This window comes from Nomia melanderi, chromosome 1, assembly GCF_051020985.1.
Source record: "Nomia melanderi isolate GNS246 chromosome 1, iyNomMela1, whole genome shotgun sequence".
In the NCBI taxonomy this organism is placed as follows: domain Eukaryota; kingdom Metazoa; phylum Arthropoda; class Insecta; order Hymenoptera; family Halictidae; genus Nomia; species Nomia melanderi.
Genome location: NC_134999.1, coordinates 21,445,753 through 21,464,866, shown reverse-complemented (window position 1 = coordinate 21,464,866; position 19,114 = coordinate 21,445,753). Strand labels below are relative to the sequence as shown.

Genomic DNA, 19,114 nt, shown 5'->3' with positions numbered 1-19,114 from the left:
TACTTGTTCACTGAAGTGTTACGCAGAAACGTTTCGAAGGAATCAAATAAAGAAGCTATACGAAGAAGTTGTTCGACGATACCGATAGCAACACGGGTTTCAACGGTGTTCACGGTAAGAAGTTGACTTTCCAAACGTTGCACGGAACGAGTTACTGATTCTCGTGAAAATCCGCGTACGCAAAATTAGTTTAGTTTACTTTGCGTAAAGCAGAAAATGCTAGTGGTCGTTTACGTATAACAGAGTCGGCGAACGTGTCGAATAGCAGAGGTCCGAGAGAGATTAGGAGGATTAGAAACGGTGTGTTCGAGATTGGCGTGGCTGGGAATGCAGTGCGTTCCCATTCGGATATTAAAATGATCCGGCATTACTTTAATAAACCTGTCTTCTTTGTCCCCCTCGGCCGGGCAGCTTCCAGCGTGACTGCTCTCGAGGAGTTTCGGCGCAGCCAGTCGCAGATGTCACTGTACCCCTAATGAGCGCGCTATTTTTCACCAGTACTTTTATCCCGTTTATTGGCTGCCCGTTTCACAAACTGTCAGCCGGATATTAATCATTCCGCTGTTACAACTCTGCCTTTATTTCTTTCAAGGATAAAGAATGAAAGGGAAGGAGCAGCCCAGAGGCGCGCGGAGTGGGCCTCGCAGAACGAAAACTCGTGTTCCTTCGTTAGCAGGAATGGATTTCATCACCGGGGAACGATCTTTCGACGAAATTCCGTTGCCTCGCGTACACCTACGCTTTGCTCGGTGCTCCTTCCGTCCGTCGCGTCCGGTGGTATTTCGCGGAACTTGCTCTGTATTCCCATAGCTGTTTAACCTTAGAACGAGCAGTCGGATCGTACTCTTTCGAGAGTCACCCGGTAGTTAAAGACGAGGCACTAACAGCAAAACGATCTTTCATTCCGACCTGCGGTGCCGATTAAGCTACAAGTTTATACGAGTTGAAAAAACATTGCTTTAGATTTCGTCGGGTGACGTCGATTATTTTCTCGAGAGCAGAGGGTTGACTTCCGTCCGGTGCAGCCCGGAAACCACGGGGACGTAAGGATTTTAGCGATTGATAGGTTCGTTACGCGTTCGAAAGGGACGGTGGGCGCGCAGCGCCGGCAACGAGGCGGACAGACAGCCGAATGAATGGCCATAACGCGTTCTTCGTCGGAATATAAAAATGGAGGGGACGTAGGGCCTGATAGATCGGGATTTATCCGAGGATAGATCGACGGGAAGATACTTCGCGTTGCGTTACATCGGGGGAGGGCACGCTCCTGTCCTCTCTCTCTCTGTGACGGTCTCTCCTCCTTCGTTCCCATCGATCCCATAAAAGTCCCAATAATAATTTCTGATGTTTTCCGATGCAACACGTTTGATTTAGTGTCGGACATTTTGTGATCGCGTATCTGCCTCGTAAATCTCTCCGCGGTGGCGCCACTGCATAAAAATATCAAACGTCGATGTGTCCCGCGTTCAACCCCAATCCCGCGTAAAATATTGCCCGTGATTCCGCGCGACGGAAATAGCCTTTCATTCCGGCTGCCTGATAATTCCAGAATTTCGCGATTTATACCCGGAAAGGTTATAAAAGATACGGGGCCGATTGCGTTGTTATTATTAATTGCTGCGCGCCGCACGATAAAGTGGAAGCGTTTTAGTTTTTCCCTTTTTTTTTTCCCCCCCGTTTTTGTTTTTTTCTCGTTTCATTCCGTTTCGTTTCGTTTCGTTTCGTTTCGTTTGGTTTCAGGGCGGGGCGGGGGGGATAGGCAGGCATAGGCGCGCGCGCACACACGCCAGGAGAAATGGAAAAACAAAGCGGCCCCGAACGAAACGAATATCGGAGGACCAGGAGAACGGAATATACGGTAAGATTATTCGGTCAGATTAATCGGTATTCAAATTGAAAACGTGCACCCTCTGCACCCCTGGCTACCTCCTTCCACCCTCCGGCCCTCCCTCCTTGTGTGATCGCGCGCTTCCCTGAGGAGACGGGAAAATAAAAAATTCCCCGCGCCATCAACGTCTCTATCGCGTATACTAATTGCGCGGGGACTCACTGATTTCAGTATTTGTTTCCTGTCGTTTCATGATTGATCGGATCCCGCGTTCCGATAAACATTCGGACAGCTCCAGTTATTGCGGATTTATGTTCCTTTTTCCCCGGTTCGATTACTTTACGTGCGTCGCACCGCGCCGCGCCGCGCAACATTTCTTTTTTCCCTCGCCTCGCGGAATTAAATGTTGATTTTCGCGTTAAACGGATACCAACCGGAGGACTCTTCGGGGTTGCTTTTAAACGTCCATTCCATTTCCCTTGTAGAATAGTTCGACGCTAGCAGTTGTTCGTCTACATTGAAACGTGCCGTAGTTTTGTGTTTCGTAAGGTCTCTGGGAAAAACGAAAGTGAATTTTACTGTCGGACGCGTCCTGTTCCTTGCGTCGGCGATCGCGCGAACGATAAGCAACGATGTTAATAAATAGCGCGATTCGGGATCGGCGCAAATAGGGAATCGGCGAGCCGTGGAGGAGGAGAGGGAAAGAGAGAGAGAGAATCTGTGTGTGTGTGGGAGGAGAGAGAGGCCCTTGCTGCTCGGATCAGGGGTCGCGCGTGAAAACGGGCCGCTGCGTGTGCACTAATCGCGGCGGAAAGGGTGCCGTGAGTTATGACTGCTCTATGATATCGATGCATCAATTTGACTAAACGAAGGATTAATTTAATAACAAGTCAGCAGACGAGTAGTCGGATGATAAATAGAGGAGGGAGGAACGGCAAACGATGCTCGGGGGGTGGACGGTCAGAACCACCGCCTCCCTCCACCGACGCCGCGTCTCGCGCTCCTTTCTTCTCGCCTTCGATTTACTCGATTTACCCCGTTTCCATTCGAACACGATGTTCTTTACTTTCGAACGGTCGCGTCGATTGTTCGACGGAGACCACGTTTAGCAGGGTTAGTCGATAAGTAACGTATACGTAAAATCTCTAGAGAACAGAGTAGCCACTTGTTTCCAAAAGAATGAACGCCGAGTTCCAATTGCAACATATGTTTACGCGAGTGAGATTTCCGACGTTCCTGTATATTAAGGAATATTTTCGAATGAATGACGCGAATGAAAAAGGTGCGACAACCTGGAACACGCAACGCTGAAGATCCTCCCTCCGAATGGTCGCGTGAAATGGATACGGAGCCAAGGTCGTTCAATTTGCGAAACTGATGCAGTAAGTTAAGGGCGGTTAGGGTGTCCCCGGACAGGGGGAAAATCCCCTAGTTACGCCCGTAACAAAGTCAGCCGCTGCTTCAATATTGTCGTAATCGCCGTTATTATTGTACTGTCAATCATCCGTTATTCCACCGGAGGAATATTCCCGAATGAAATTATTCGGCCGATCCACGGCCGAAGCGGTTCGTTGAAAGAAGAGGCGTGACGTTTGCCCGACAACGCGCACGCGCCTGTCTATTCCTCTATTCGCTAAACACAGAAATCATTTTTAGGACGTACTATTTCGTTCTATTCGAGCGACTTCACTCAATATCGATAGCCCTCGAAGCTTCTGGATTCCCAATATTCTCTATCTACGTTCAACGGTTGCCGCGACAAATCGGAGAGAACCGAATCAAAGGAAAAGAACGACATAAGGTAGAAATAAATAAGATCGCCGAGATTCGCGCGCGATTTGAGGAAGGTTATCCGAATTCGTATCCCGCGCGGTTCATCCCCCAGGTTCCACGAGTGTCGTTCACCCTTGTACCGTTCTCGCCGATTTAATCCCGGGTTCAGCACTCGATTTGATACGTTACACAGCGGTTTGTATGCCCTAACTCGCGTTACTCGAGTACACGGTACACCCTGTTCGTATTACCGGCGCTACGACCCGGCCGCCCACGCCGGATCGCTTAATTTTGTTTCACCCTCGCTTCCCTCATTATCTCTTGCACCCGTTCTCTCTCTGGCCCTGCCCGATCCGTCGGGCGTCTTGCTCGTTTCTCGGATTCGAACTCGCCTCGGCGATCTCTCCACCCTTACGTACCCTCGAATCCCCATTTTTCTCCTCGTCTCGCCCGGCTCGCTCGCTATCGCGCTTAATGTTCCCCGGATCCTCCCGCCCCGCGAGGGGCGTTCGTCCCCGGCGAGAGAAAGCGAGAGAAAGCCAGCGGAAACGGGTGGGAACAGGTGGAAGCGAGAGAGAGACAGAGAGAGAGAGAGAGAGAGAGAGAGAGAGAGAGAGCGGCTCACACCCCGCCGGTTCGCATTTAAATTAGATTAGATAAGTTAATCAATGCGGTGTTCGAAGTAAAACCCGGGGATTTCGCGTCAGGCCGGTTTCCGAAGAGAAATTATTGCCGGAGAGACACGGGATCGCGATCGCTCGATCTCGAAATCGCGGCCGCCGCGCTGCAACGCGGCCCTGCCAGGGCCTGGGAACGGGGCGGTTTTACCTCCGCGCGTGCCGCGACCTCTCGGAAATCCTCGCGTTACCGATCGCGCGCCGCGTTCCTCCCCTAACGGCGTGACTCCGGGATTCTTTCCTCGGGATCCCGCAGTCATTTTTCATCGGGAAGTATCTCGTCGTTCGGTAACGCGCGCTCGCGACCCGACACACACGGGAAACGCGGTTTTATCGCTCGGATGGACCGGCGGTGGGAACGCGCGCGCGGATTTTCTTGGTTCCTCGGCTGCTCTATCCGGCGCTTGGCGATCCAGACGGAAACCCGAAGGATCTATTAACGTTGTCGATCGGTGGTTGGCTAGCTTAGTCCGCCGATCGCGGATCACGAGGATATCATTGATCGTCCAGCACGGTTGAATCCTTGGAAAAAGACACTCTCGACGGAAGGATCCAAGGACGAGGCAGCAGTCGGCCGCGTCGAATTGATTCCCCTTAATTAGCAGCGCGGTACGTCGGCGCATGTTCCTTGACGGTTACATTCACGAGATGTTAATGGATCGCGGGGATTAATGGGACGCGACAGGCGCGAGCGGTGGAACGCGTCGCGTCGCGTCGCGTCGCGTCGCATCGGGCGGCGTCGTTCCTCGAACGTCGACGGTTCCCGGTCGATCCCGCGAAATTGGTAAACTTGCTTTGTAGTTAGCTGGTCGCGGGGAGAATCTATTAGCCCCGATATCGTTTCGTTTCGCGCGCGCAATCTCGCCCCCGGCCCGCGCTTCCGAACTTTTTGCCATTTTTCTTGCCGGGCTCTCGTTAAGACAATTTATATTCTATTTCTGTAACGGGGCAGACAGAGAGTCCGACCTTTCCTCCCCCGTTTCACTTCCCCCTGTCACGGCCGAGTCCGCGCCAACTTTTTTCATATTCCAATTAGAATATTTTTCATTGATTTAAAGCCCAGCCAGCGCAAATATTAACGGCTTAACACCGCGATAAATTCGCACTGCCAATGCCTCGGGATTCCATCTCTCTCTCTCTCTCTCTCCCTCCCTCTTTCTCTCACACTCTCTCTCTCTCTATCCCTCTCTCTTTCTCTCTCGCTCCTTTTCCTTCGCTCTCTCGCACGCCCTGCGCCGCGCGACGATCGAGGAGGGTGGAGCCCGAACGACGACAGGCATAAGGACTGCCGGGCTACCTACCAATGCTAACTTTATGACTCACGAAAACTCTCGTAACATTAATCACCGTGCCGTATATTTGAAATCGATACCAGTTACGAAAATGTCCGACCACTCCTCCTCCTCCTCCTCCTCCTGCCCGGCCACCCACGCCCCCGCCCGTTCGCCCTTCCGTTCTATTGTTTTTGCACCGGTTTATCACGTTCCCCGGTTACTTCGCTTAAACTCTGCCCCCTGGAGTCATTAGGCCTCTGTCGAGGAACCGGCGTGAACCCTTGGAAAACTTACCCCTGTTCTCCACGCTCTCGGAGGTTCATCGGACTCTTCGCTTTACAGACCTTCTACGAACAGATCGCGGACGTTTCGGCGTGGCTTGGTTTCCATGGGGAACTCCGCTAGGACCGGGATTGCTAGTGGAATCGAAATAGAAACGATGCTTTATCGTTCGAGCGTTGTCTCGGCGAAGCTCGCGCTAGCAGAGTCGAGAGAGATACGGTCGGAATCGATGTCCGATCGACGGAGACTCGCATCTAAGGTAATGTACCTGCTCGACTACACTTATGCGGTGGAAATGTATGGAAATAAGCGAACGAAGGATTCGAGAAATCGTCTAATCGATACCAGCGTTGTCTCGCGAATAAAAGAGTTCTCGACTCGACTCTTCGCGCGGTGCACTCTGACAGCGGTTCTCTAGAGGCTGCGAAACGAACGATTCGCGAGAGAATGCTCAGGTGTCCCCTCGGATCCGCGTCCACCGATCGCGAAGAAAGCGCTCGAAGCGCGATATTTCATCGAAACGTCCTTGTACGAAATCGTGATTCGTCTTGCTTTCGAAGAAAAATTCGCATTACCCGTTGAAACGTATTTAAACTGCGACAACACAATGCAGAAGTTTATCGTCGGTCCGCGTGCCAAAAACCGCGCGACGCGAGTGTCTTCTCGCTGGTGATTGATGACCACTGCACCGATCATTACGACCCTCCGGTGTCGTTATATATCAATGGACCCGGCAGTCCTGGTAATTTTCATTTCTGATTTATCTACCCGCACCAACAATATCTATTAACACCGGAGAACATTAAAATAACGTTAACGCGAGGCCAACTTTTCGGAGCTCCGTTCCGATCGCGAATAACAAAATCGAATCGTCGAACCCGTTCGCCGCCGATGAGTACTACACTCGCGATCGGACGGACGAAAGGAAATCAACGTTGAAAGTCGTCTAGAATGTTCCCTCGAAAAAGAGACTCGAACTGAAATTGGAAACTCGAACCGGCGTTTCGAAAGTGTACGAGTAACTGGAGAAACGGTAATGTTTCCGCGAGCATCCGTCGAATCGAGGGAAACGCAGGATCTCCACAGGGTGTTCCGGAATAAAGGACACGCAGGCTGTCTTGATAATTACCGTAGTATGTGTTCCATTTATTAAATTCGAGATATAATACACAAGCGATAGATAACACGTATGTATAATTTATACAATACTTTATACAGATTGTCTCTATCCTCCGCTTAGCGATTTTACCTAAATACTGTACAGCGATGTCGGGATACTCGAGTATGTAACTGAGCTATATGTACGTGGCTTCCGAGGACGCACTTCCGGAAGAACGGGAGGGGAAACGTCGATCCCCGAGTGCTCGTCCGATTATACGTATTTCTACGCGTACGTCTACGTTCCTATTTGTTGGCGGTTCGTCTTGCGGTTCCTCTCGTCGTTTTCTTTAAAACAATAGGGGTGTTACCTACTCGGCCGGCGCGGAAGCGGCCGAGCCAACCTCCGAATCGGTCGAAGCGATTCTTCGCCGAACGAAACAGTTTCACCGGGCAACCTTCCGATTTCTTTCCGAGGAAATCAATCGTCGGCGCTGTGGCGTCGCGATCAATCGAAAAAGATCCCTGCTGGCGGGAGAACTTTGGTCCCGACCCTTCTCCCTCGAAACGCAACTCGGCGCGTCGAATGCCGAACGATTTCGTACGTCGAGGTACGCGTGATTGCACACGCGATGCGAAAAGTCGTTTCTATGTTACATCGGTTCTGATACAGACAAGTTGTCGAATAATATTCCGGTCGGACACTGATCGTTTAATGAAACAAATTCTGCGGGCTAATCGTTTCGGTCGATTGGGAACGGCATTCGACGCGTTCAACTCGAATATTTACAAAAGTCCTTTCTCGCTCGTTTTCTCAATTGTCCTCAGGGCGTGTCGTCTACTTACAAAATCATAGATCGAACCGTAATCGAAGGAAAAAGAAAGATCGCGTTCAGCGCCGTTCGTTTCCGTTTCGCGTTTCGGTTGGCTCGCTCGGCTCGCTTCGCCGCCGCCCGATTGCGCCTACATCGGATTCTTACTAAATATGTTAAATATCACATTCACGTTTATCGTATCTACAGAATATACAAAATCCGTTTGTCCATCGGCTCGATTCACTGGGACGCGGATGGACAAAGCGTCGCGCGCGTTTGCTGCCGCGGACCCGGGCAAATATTGTTCCAAAAACGAAATTACGAAATTAACGGAACGCGCACACGCCGCGAGTGATTACTCGAATTCGGGAGATAACTTCATTTCACGGGCAGCGTGAACAACTCGTTGATTAATTCAATCGTACAGCCGCAACCGAACGATCCCCGGCCTGAAAAGCTCATTTGTCACCGATGGAATTATCTTAACCCATTCCGACGCATCCGCGATTTTCGTTGAATATTTCGAACAAATGTTTCCTCCGTGTCGCAACATCCTCAAAGAATAATGCGTGTAAGCTTTTTGAAAATCTGTACCCGTGTTAAGGAGTACGCTACCAGTGAAACTAGGCAAAATGGGTTAACATCGTTTCGTTCGAAGCACGTTGGGATACGTTCGTTTATTCTCGGTATTTTCCATCGAGTTTATCGCTCGCTCTCTCGCACCGCGTCTTCGTCGCGTTCGAATAATATGTCCACCATCTTCCTCGACGGTCAGCTCGCGTTCGCTGCGCACGCACTGTCAGCTGTGCACGGTGTCCGACGAATCGTCGCGTCGCGTCGGCGGGATTTCAAGGCAAGGCTCCGTTTTCTGTTATTATTTACAAGTCTGACTAGATTCACGAAAACGGTATTCGCTGGGGCGCTTGATCGCTGGATTCGATTACGAGCCGTTCAAACTGTCCAAGTGCACGGGGAAAGGGTTGCTCGCTTGCCTTGAAACGGTTCGTCGGACACTCGCGATCCGAATCGATTCGGTCGTCGTTTCTCGCGTACTCGGGACAGATCGCCGGTCGCCGAGTCAACGATACCTCGGTACAAATATATACAGACGACGGTCGTTTCTTACGAACACCGGAAACCTGCTTCGCGCCATCTCGGAACACAGGCAACCAAGTAAAAATTCTGCGAGCGTTGGCTCAACGGAACTTTGATCTGTCGTTAAAAACTAAGCTCGTGAATCTTAGCGAATCTTCGGAGAAGCTTCTTCGTCGACCCCGCGACGGATCCAGCTCGAAAGAGTCGCCGGGAGTTGCGACGATCGCAGAGATCGACGACAGTCGAATCGAGCGATCGTTTCGAGCTGAACTTGCTTCGTCGGCCGCTGGGAAATCGGTCCTCGCAGAGCGATCCTCGATTTCGTTCCATTTCGTCGATACGCGTCTACCCACCGAACGTCTCTCGCGCGAATATCGTGAATATCGTTAATATCGGTCCCGCGTTTTTACACTGTTTAATGCCTGTATTGTTGCTCGAGCTCCCTTCTGAGCCTCTTCGCGGCGGTCTCGCTGTTCCCGTCGCCCTCCGCGTCGCTGCAGCCGTCCTCGCCTTCGCCCACGACACCCTCCACCTCTTCTTGCCGCCTTTTCGCCGTCGCCATCTCGGCCGCGTGCTTTTTCCGCCATTTTGTCCTCCTGTTTTGGAACCACACCTGAAACAAGAAATCCACCGTCGGTATCCGTTCTGACGTTCCTCGCCGGGAATCGATATCAACCGGCTGTGCGTTCGTCGGAATCATCGTTCCAATCGTTCGCGTTCGTCGCGACAGCGCGGAAATGCGAATGGAGATGAATTCGACGAACAGGGTGAATTATAATTATAGAAAAGGTTAGAATCCAAGAGAAACCGATGGAAAATCCGCTCGCGACGGGGCGGATTTCCGCGGAACGTTCGGGTCGCACGGATTTCCTAGCAAAGAACCGTAACAACCCTTTTTCCCGTCCGTTCTTTCCAAGTCCGCGGGGCTAACGAAGGCGTAGCGCGAGTGGGGGTGGCCCGGGGGACGCCGGGGGCGGCGGTTTGAAGAGGAATCGACGTTTCGCGCTGAGCCGGAGAGCTAACCCCGGCAGCAGTCCGCCCGGCTCGGAGCACAGTCAATCTCTCCAGATTGTCTGGCTTCCTTTCTCTCCGTTATCTTAATTCCCCGAGTGTTTTAATTTTCATCCGAACAGCTATTAACTTTTACGGCCGGCCGTTTACTTTTTAATTCGTTTACCGCCTCCGCGGGCGGACGGGCGAGCGGCCGCGCGGCAGCGCTGCCGCGCACGCTGGCTGGCACAACGGGATGCGCTTGTATCTTTAATTTAAGCTCTCGACTTGGCGGCCATTGAACAAGCCTGCGGATTGGCGAGAAAAGAGGGGTGGCGGCGGCGTCGGCGGCCTCGGCGGCGTCGGTGGCGGCGACGGCCGCGGCGGGGGTGGAGTTTAGTGGGGTCACGCGGCGCCTAGCACGGATAGAGGGTGGTTTGCGGGTGCAATCGCTACGCTCGAGTCCCGCCGCTCCCCCGGCGCCCGTTACGTTAATTAAATACATTGTTGCGGGGACACAGACTCCTGCCCGCGTATTTCGAGCTTTATAGATGTACCACCTTAAGTCGCGCTCCTCTCTCCGACCGCCTTCCTTCTCGCCTCGGCCTCGCTCCCCCCTTCACCGCTGTTGCTCCTCCTTCCCCCGTCCCTCGGTTCCGTTTTCATTCGGTCGGATAATAAGTTCGGTCCAATTTCAAGGTTACACCGGCGGAGGCGACCGTCCGCGAAACAAGACCGGACGCGAAATGTAAATCGCGATAAACCGGGGCCACGGATGTTTATGCAAATTCGCGGTTCTCCTTTTTTCCCCTTTTCCCGGGGATTCATTTAGAGAGCCCCGGTTAATCGGGAAATTTATCGGCCGCGTTAACCTACTTAGGAGGGACACGGTTGGCGCGCGTTTCCTTGCCGAGCGTTCTCCGTCTCTTCGCGTCGCGCGACTTCGGCCTGTACAGCGTCGGGCTTGTTCGTTTTCGCGATACCGTACGACCGATAGAATCGTTCGTAACGTTTCGCTTTTCCTGAGAATTCCTAGTTTTTCCTAGTTAACGGCTAGTCGAGCGTTCGTCGATTTCCCTTCGAGCAAAGGGTCCATTATCGAGGATAACGAGAGCGTTGATAAGCACCCGCCGAAAGCCCCGATAGGCTAATAGTTTGTTCGTCCCTTTGAGATATCTGTTGCCAGCGATTGATAGGACCCGCTACACGGATCTTTCGGGGAAATCTCGACGCGGGTAGCACTCGTACCCGAGATCCGAGGAGAGAAATACCTATCCCCCGGGCAGTCTCTACTCAATAATTCGTTCGCCGCGCAATATGTTGATCGCGGCCGATCGATCGGCCGTTTTATCGGCGGCCGCAATAAAAGAGACCGAGAAAAAGGTGGAGAGAAGGGACGGGGCGGGGGCCGAAATGAAAAAGAAAGCTGGAACCGGAACGGGCGAGGATAAATTTTTATCGGCGGTCCGCGAAGACGGCGTGACACCGGATTCACCGATTGAAAGTCCCGCCTCGTTCCCGGGATCGGAAATTCGATTTTCATTTACGACCGAAGGATCGCGAGGCGTCCTTCAAGGGACGCGCTTTACGTCCGAGCAACAGTTCCGACATCTTTATCCCCGGTGCTCGCCGCGTTTCCGCCGGCGTCGGGGTTCATTAAAATCTTTCCCGCCAGTTAGCGAGCGATCGCGACGAATAAAACGCTCGGCGACGGGCAATCCCGTATTTATTGGCCGGCGGACAATGTTGACGGTCGAAAGCGTACGGGAAGATTTAACGATAAATGATTTCGCGGCGATTCGTCCTGCCCCACCCCCTCTCGTGCCGGAAGTGGCGGCGATTCCCCGCGCGCGCCGCGCCACGCCGCGCCGTCCGTCGTAAGAATTGATTTTCGGATAACGCTATGGCGGCGCGCTGTTTAACCAGGAATTACCTCTAATTTAATAGACCGTAATGGGGCCAAAACGTGACGCAAGTACCCGATAATAACCCATTAAAATCTCCGCGCATTACATGCCCTCAAATTGAACGTTAACATTAGAACGTCCGATTAAAATGGATCCGGCGGTGCGCGTTTCGTCCGCGTTTCGTCCTTCGCTGTAACCGAAGAAATCTCTTCCCTTCCGACCGCACCACGCACGTTTCGATAATACATCTACGATTCGACGAAATCGCGTTAAATCAAGTTTCGACGGTGACGGAACAGAAAAGTTTCATTACCCGAACACCGGATGAGTCACTTGGAGATTTCACGATCGACTCGAATCGGGTTGTTCCCGCGTGATAAAGCTCCGACCCCCGCGAAACCGAAAGAGTGGCTTTCTCGTCTCTCGAACGAGTCGGCGAAGGGTGAATCCGATCGGCGACGCCGATGTTAATAATCGAGGAACCGCGAGCTCGGCGTGCGAAGGAAAAAAGAGCGGCGACCCCCGTAAAAGTCCTCGCAGCTGAGCGGGGAAATCCCGGGGCGAAAAAACCGTGCCGGAGCCCGAGTCGGCTAATACGCGAGATTTGGATCGGCATTTTCGGGATTTTTCCCGCGGAGAAATATAGTGGTGAAATGTAAATGCGGCGGAAGATCTTCCCGGCGAGTCATCCGTCTTGTTTTTGAACGCATTAGTCACGCGGCCGTTGCGAGCGCCGCCCCAACGCGCGCCGTCCCCCTGCGGCCTTACCTCTCTCGCAACTGTTCGATTTATTAAATCAGGATTATCTAAGCCCATTACTTTGTCCTGTAAAGCCAGATACAAAACCGCATTTATAACTGCGCAAAGCCCTTACACCGTAGCGTCGATCTGCCCCTCCCGCCGACGAGCAATCGCTCGCCCCCAAAATTCCTCGCCTCTCCGCGCAGGCTGCACGTTCCGCGTCGCGCGCGTCCCTCCCCGCGGCCCGTAACAGATAATGCCGGCAGTATCTGATCTCTCGTTGATATTGGCGGATAATTTACTATGCGAAAGATTACAGCCGTGACTCACATCTCGATACACGAGCCGAGATCGCGGGGAATTTGCATCGGCGCGTGTCGCCGTTGCTTTCGCGAGCCGCCTCGATAAACTCGACGATTTTTCCGCGATTCATCGTTGGGGTAAACGTTACGTCGGAGGCTGCGAGGGGACATCGCGCAACTTTCGAGAACCGATTATTCCCCTTATTTTTCCTTTTCCTTACTTTCTTCTTCTCCTTTATCATCTACCTCATCGTTTGCCCGGTTTGCTACACTTTTTATTTTTTCCTTTGATTATCGCGCTCCGCTTGGTCCACTTCGGCCCCGAACGATAAAACCCACCCTTACTTCTTGGGGTCGAACGCGTAACCGAGGACCGAATGATTAAATTGCGAGCCGGATATTAACGACGCTTCGGGACAAACGAAAAACTGGAAGGAACTAATTAGTTCTCTGTTAATCGATCGCGTTTTAATCGGAACAGTCGACCGATTCGATTCACTTTCCCGGGGATTGATCGAGCGAACGAATCCACGGTAATAAACCAACTGCGATCGGGTTTTTATCGGGTTCGCATATCATCCGAAACTACCGGATAAATTTATCGAGAGGTGGATCAATGAGGCCTTAATGAGATATATTACCGGACGAGTGTGTTTATATCGAATGCGGTCGGGGTGGCCGCGGCTGGCCGAGCGGCGGTCGCGCGCGCATCGAGCCTGGATCCTCCTCGAAATTAGCCTCGTCCTTTTAACGGCCGCGCGAACGATCGTTCATCGATCTTCCGTTTTCCATCCGCTTCCGCAACGTCGTCTCGATTCGTTTCGGTGGATAGACGAAACCGCCGTGCGCTTGGAAACGAATCTCCTCATGAATAATTCGAATAATTCGAAATATTTTCAAAATTTCTCCGCCAGATGGGCGAGCGCGTAAGTTACAACGCCGGCGCGAACGTTTCGAGGGTCGAAGGTATTCGGAGGTCTTGGTTCTAGGTCGTGGAGCGTCTCGGTAATGGATTCGGAATCGTGTCCGCAACACCGGATAGCGGAAAAATGAAATTCATCGGCGCGCGAATGGTTAATGACGCGTGGAGAGCGGTGCGCGACACTGGCCCGGACGCCTCGCGCGTCATTGAGCTCGCTTGTCATTCAAACGGCACCGGTTTTATCGAACAGCACGCGTCGATAAATTTTTTGGGTCGGTCGCGCATATTCGCGAGCGACTCGGAGGAATTCCCGCTCGCCGCACTGTTTAACCGCCCCAAGTAGCGCGAGTTAACCACCGGCGCTCGTAAATCTGACAAACTTGTCGGCGGTCCGCGTTCACTCGGAATTTAACTGGTTCCTGGCACCGGATTGATCGGATTTGTCGGTGAATTATGATCGTTGCCGTTAGAAGAATAGAAAAGGCTGCGTCGGCGCGCCTCGGAACGAGCTGTACTTGTGCCTCGGAGGAAGACATCTTCGTTTATTCTCGTAATAATTTCAATCGGTCTGTTCGATTTCCAGCGGTCACCGTTGTAACAATTGCTAAACTGCGTTTCGCGGTTGAACGACGTGTCGAATCGTTGGAACGATACGAAAGACTCGTTGTTGATGTTTGTAAACAAGCAGTTACATCGGAGCGTCGTCGCTCGTGTTGATCGGCGTCGGTTGCCGTCGGTCGGCGTCGCGTCAACAACGAAATCCACGCCGATCGTTAATTTCCAGCGCGCAAATAGAGGATTCGCTCAAACAGGGAGCATTGTAACGCGACAAATTACAAGTGGTCGACAGGCATGGCGTCCTTCGGTTTACTTTGGATTTCTGGCGGCTTCGTTGGACCGCCGCGGTCGCGTCGATTCGACGGAGGTGCGCGGCCTCGCGAATCCATTCGGAAAACGCGACGATCGAAAGCGGATCAGGACCGGGATCGTTTAAATCAATCGGGGCCAAAGTAATTTCCCGTAATATTACAAAGTGCTTCGAGCAGAATGTTTCTTCAAATAATAAGTAATGCGAGCGGCGAGAATGGCAGAGGGTAGTTGGCTGTTGGCGATAATGCGCTCCTCTGTATTCCGTTCTCGTACCGCTTCCCCATATCGATATGTTTCCTCACCCTTCCCATACACCCTCCCGACCAACCATTTGGCTTCACTCGAAGATCAAATGGCTTCACCGATTCGCGTTATCCCCGATATTCTATTTTTATTTCGGAATCAAATTTCGCGAGGGAGGGCGAACTTTACGGGCCGTTCTCCTCGCGAGGAAGACCAACGAAAAGAACGAAAAGAGGGAAAGGAGGGAAAGGAAGGAGACAACGAGGGAAGAAAAAAAGAACGGAGGGATCCCCTTCGGTATTCTCTTTCCCGGGTCGCGTTGTGTCTTGATTTCGCCCGTCCGCGAATGAATATTCGATAATGGCGGCGCTCGCTCTCGACGCTCGACGATCGGTTCCGCGATTGCCGAAATTTCGAGGGAACGCCGCGCACAGGACCTTACCGGATCGTCGATGAATAGTCGATCGATGTCGTATCATCGTGATCTTACCGTTTACAGTAATGTATAGTCGCAGTCTCGTATTGCGATCGGTATTATTTCAAAAACGTAAGAGCGTCGAATCGTTGGGACGCGATAAAACAACGATCCGGCCGTGCTGGAATGTTTACGATGTTTAAACGGTACCGTTTAAAATCGATAAAACCGTGTCCGAAGTCTACAGAGATCCTATCAATAACGGTGCGCGAAGCTCCGGCTTTTTAATCGACTGGAATATAAATTCAATCGAACGAAAACGGAGGAAAACGAACGTTTCGATACGCCTATAAAAGTCTCCGGCACCCCGCTTTCCGTTGCGACGCGAGAAACGGCGGAAAGTCAATTAAATAATCCCCGGTCGGACGGCAGGCAAATCTTATCGATCGCATCTGCGACGGCCGCGTGTTCTCTTTTGTTTCGTAAGCACGGCGCTGATCTCTGCGCGACCCGGGATGAATTATGGGGGAAGGGGAATATTAATACGTGTGTACAGTGATACGGATACATTCATCAAATTTGATCAAGGAAACACTCGAGGGTGTTACGGGATTAGTTCGTCCCCTTCATGGAAGCCCGATTTGATCAGAGGAGGATTTTCAGCCTCGGCCGCCCCCCGCCTCCGCCGCCGCCCCATTCGATCGAAGCCCGATGCGAGCACTTTTTTCCCCCGGGGGCTGCCTTTTACCGGGAAAATTGGACAAGCGTTTATGGCCGCGCGAAAGATCGTATCGCGAAATAATCAGGACGATACTCGGGACGGTACCTATTCGTTGCGGGATCATCGACCGAGCGAACCTTCTCCGATATTCATTGGGGAAGATTCGACGACGTTCGAATCAACGGTCGGTCCAGCAACGTAACATTTACGGGAATCGCGATAATGCCCCAAGGTCTACGATAATCTTGAATCGATTGATTTCGAACTTCCACCGATTGAAACGGTACGTGTACAGGCGGGTGGCCGGCAGCGAAGACGATCAGCGATCCGCGAGTCGCGAGAACGAGTCTCGCCACGGTCGAGGAATGCCGGGCGAGCCCAAAGGCGTCGGAGCCACGGTAATTCGTCCGGGCAACCGTAAACCGCGGAACAAAGAGGCCGCGCGGCGAGCTCCCAATATCCCGCGCGAAACACCGCTGTAAACGGGGCCGTCGCCGGTGAAATATCGCGACCGGTCGCAATTACACTTGGCGTAAACCGTAATAGGAGTCGAACGGATCCCATAACGCGCCCGGAAACGCGAGAGCCCCGTCCCCGTGGACCGGCCGAGCCGCCTACGGCCGAGACGCGAAATAAAGTCTCGAATCCTCACCCCTTCCCGGGAACCAGGCGGAAAACAATCGAGGGAACAACAAAGAGCGAGAGCGAGAAAGCGGCAGAGTGCTCGTAGAATCGAGCATTATGGAGTCAAGTACATGTGGGCCAATTTCGAGGGTACGAGCTGTGGGAGGTGAATGAAGGGAACACCGCCTGCTGCCGTGATTTATCACGCCGCGCCACGCCACGCCACGCCACGCCACGCCACGCCACGCCACGCCGTACGTACATACACCACCATGATGATACATGGGTGGAGGAAAAGCGGGTAGGAGGCTTTCGCTCGTACTAATTGACGTCATCGATATTGGTATCCGTCGACGAGCAGATTACTCCGCCGTAAACAACTCCGCCCCACCGTCCCCGCACCCTCCGGTGACCCTCTTGGACGAGGGGATTGCGAGCGAGCGGTGCCACCGAAACGGGGGAAGCTCGCCACCGCCACTTTACTACCACCACCGCTGCGTAAACACCGTCTAAGCCCGCGCGTTCCTTCCGCCGCGCGATTCTGCCCTCCGCTATTTGTCCCCCGGCCCTCCGCGGCGCGGCGCGGCGCGGCAACCCCCGAAAGCTGGCTGGCACCCGAAAGCACCGGCACCGGTTAAATACATCCGACGAACACCCCTTCCTCGCCTGGAACCGAGCCCCTTCTCTCGGCTCGTACGCCGGTCTCTCGTGTCTCTCCATTTCCGAGCACTTCAACTTGTTACCCCATCTCCGCCACCCACCCTCTTTCTTGCTCCGTCGCTCTGTCTGCCAGCCCCACTCTGCAAGAGATACACGCACGCCGATGTGTTTAGGAGATAGGGTGTCACGGTCTTTAACCCGCGAATGCTTAAGCGTTCACTTTGTCGTATTAGATTCTAATAGGGGCTGCCGCGGCCGGCTCCGCGCAGTTTGTTGCCGCTGCGAGGTTTCCGGGATTGATTTCGACGGTGCTAGCTCTGCAGTGGGTTTTGGGGAATATTGCGAGCGTATTCTTCATGGACGAGCGAAGGGGCGGGTTCCGTTGAACCGTTTCGAACAAGTATATTTAACGTCGGATGGAACTTTTCGTTAATCCTTTGCGCCCGAGTGGCGACTCACGGCCACTCGATTCGACATGGAAAAATCGGAAAGTCGTACTCTCCGTTTCCCGAACGATCGGAAGGAAACTGTAACGCGTTCGAATCCGTCGGTGAGCATTCGGAAACTCCGATTCACGAAACACGTTGCACGGTGTTAATTTCTGCGGTAAACTGCTGTCGCCGATTGCGCCGGGGAAATCCGCGGAGCGGCGCGATGCACGCGCCGATACGCCCACGAGATAGGGTGTCACGGTGTTTAACTCGCAAATGCTGCGCGTTCACTTTGCCGTATTAGATTCTAATAGGGGGAACGACGAGCGGGGATCGTTCGTTCGTTGGTTCGTTCGTCGGTTCGCCGAGCGAGAAACTCTGCGACCCCTCTTTCGCTCCCTTTCGGCGCACTTTGCGCGCCGTTCGCTCGACCGACCGGCTAACTAAATCATGCCACGGATATCGCTGGCAATTTGAACGGCGATCCGCGTAATAGTCTTAATAGCCGGTCGATCCCGAGCCAAGCCGAGTCACCGACGCTCCACGATGATTGCCATGGCATCGTTCCTCCCGGCCGGCGATATTTCATCGAGCGCTCGACTCCGAAATCATTCCCCGATCCGTTGATCAAGAGTGAAACGCCGGGAAAAGTCGCTTCGTAGATTGGGCGCTCGGTAAGGCTGCGCCCTAATTGGATGTCGCGCGGCCGTCGAATCTATGCGACCGTGTATCGGGGCTGATCGAGTTGTTTATCACGACGGTGGCTTTTCAACAGATTCGAATTGCTTCGGACGTTCGGGTCCGAAGGGTCGCTTCCGAGAGCGAGACCGTTCGATATCGATTCTCGATCTCCTCGCGTGCTCGGTCTCCCTTTTGTGTCCACAACGCGCGATAGAAGAATCGTGTGAAAGTTATACGCGACGCCGCGCTGCCTGTCCCGATTAATCTTTTGTTTAACGACGTATTAATATTGACACTTTACATCGCGGAGGATCGCGGGCAACTTCGGCCCTGTGTTCGAACGGGAAAACAGCGGAAACAAAAAAAATGTATATAGATATATATATATGTATATATATATATGTGTGTATATATATGGTGGAGGGGGCGAAGGGTGGGGCGCGCGCATTTCGAAAACGAAAAACTGATAAATCTGGAAATGCGGAATGACAGAACGCATATATCTTCGTTGGCCGGAACTAGCGAATCCCTATATGCCGCACTAATCCTTTTCCGATACTGAAAAAATGATAAATCTCGGATGCGAAACCGCACGGGCGCAGGGCAGTATCGATCCCGTGTACAGGACGATCCACAAGTGTGCCGGTAAGGAAAGCGGCGCGATGGATTCGTGTTTTTACGAGCGGGACGAGACGAAGCATCCGCGCTGGAATGGATTAAAATCTTTTCATTTTCGTTTACATGCGAGAAACGCGCGCAACATCC

General features: G+C 52.7%; 1 protein-coding gene across 1 annotated transcript in view; it reads right to left on the bottom strand.

The window, feature by feature from the left end:
• Positions 1 to 8,290: 8,290 nt before the first annotated feature.
• Positions 8,291 to 19,114, bottom strand: part of HGTX (HGTX homeodomain transcription factor) — a 29,679-nt gene continuing 18,855 nt past the window's right edge. Inside the window, exon 4 of the mRNA XM_031976405.2 lies at positions 8,291 to 9,455. Coding sequence (XP_031832265.2) covers positions 9,258 to 9,455 — 198 coding nt within the window. The 3' untranslated portion in view covers positions 8,291 to 9,257. The remainder of the gene's footprint in view (positions 9,456 to 19,114) is intronic.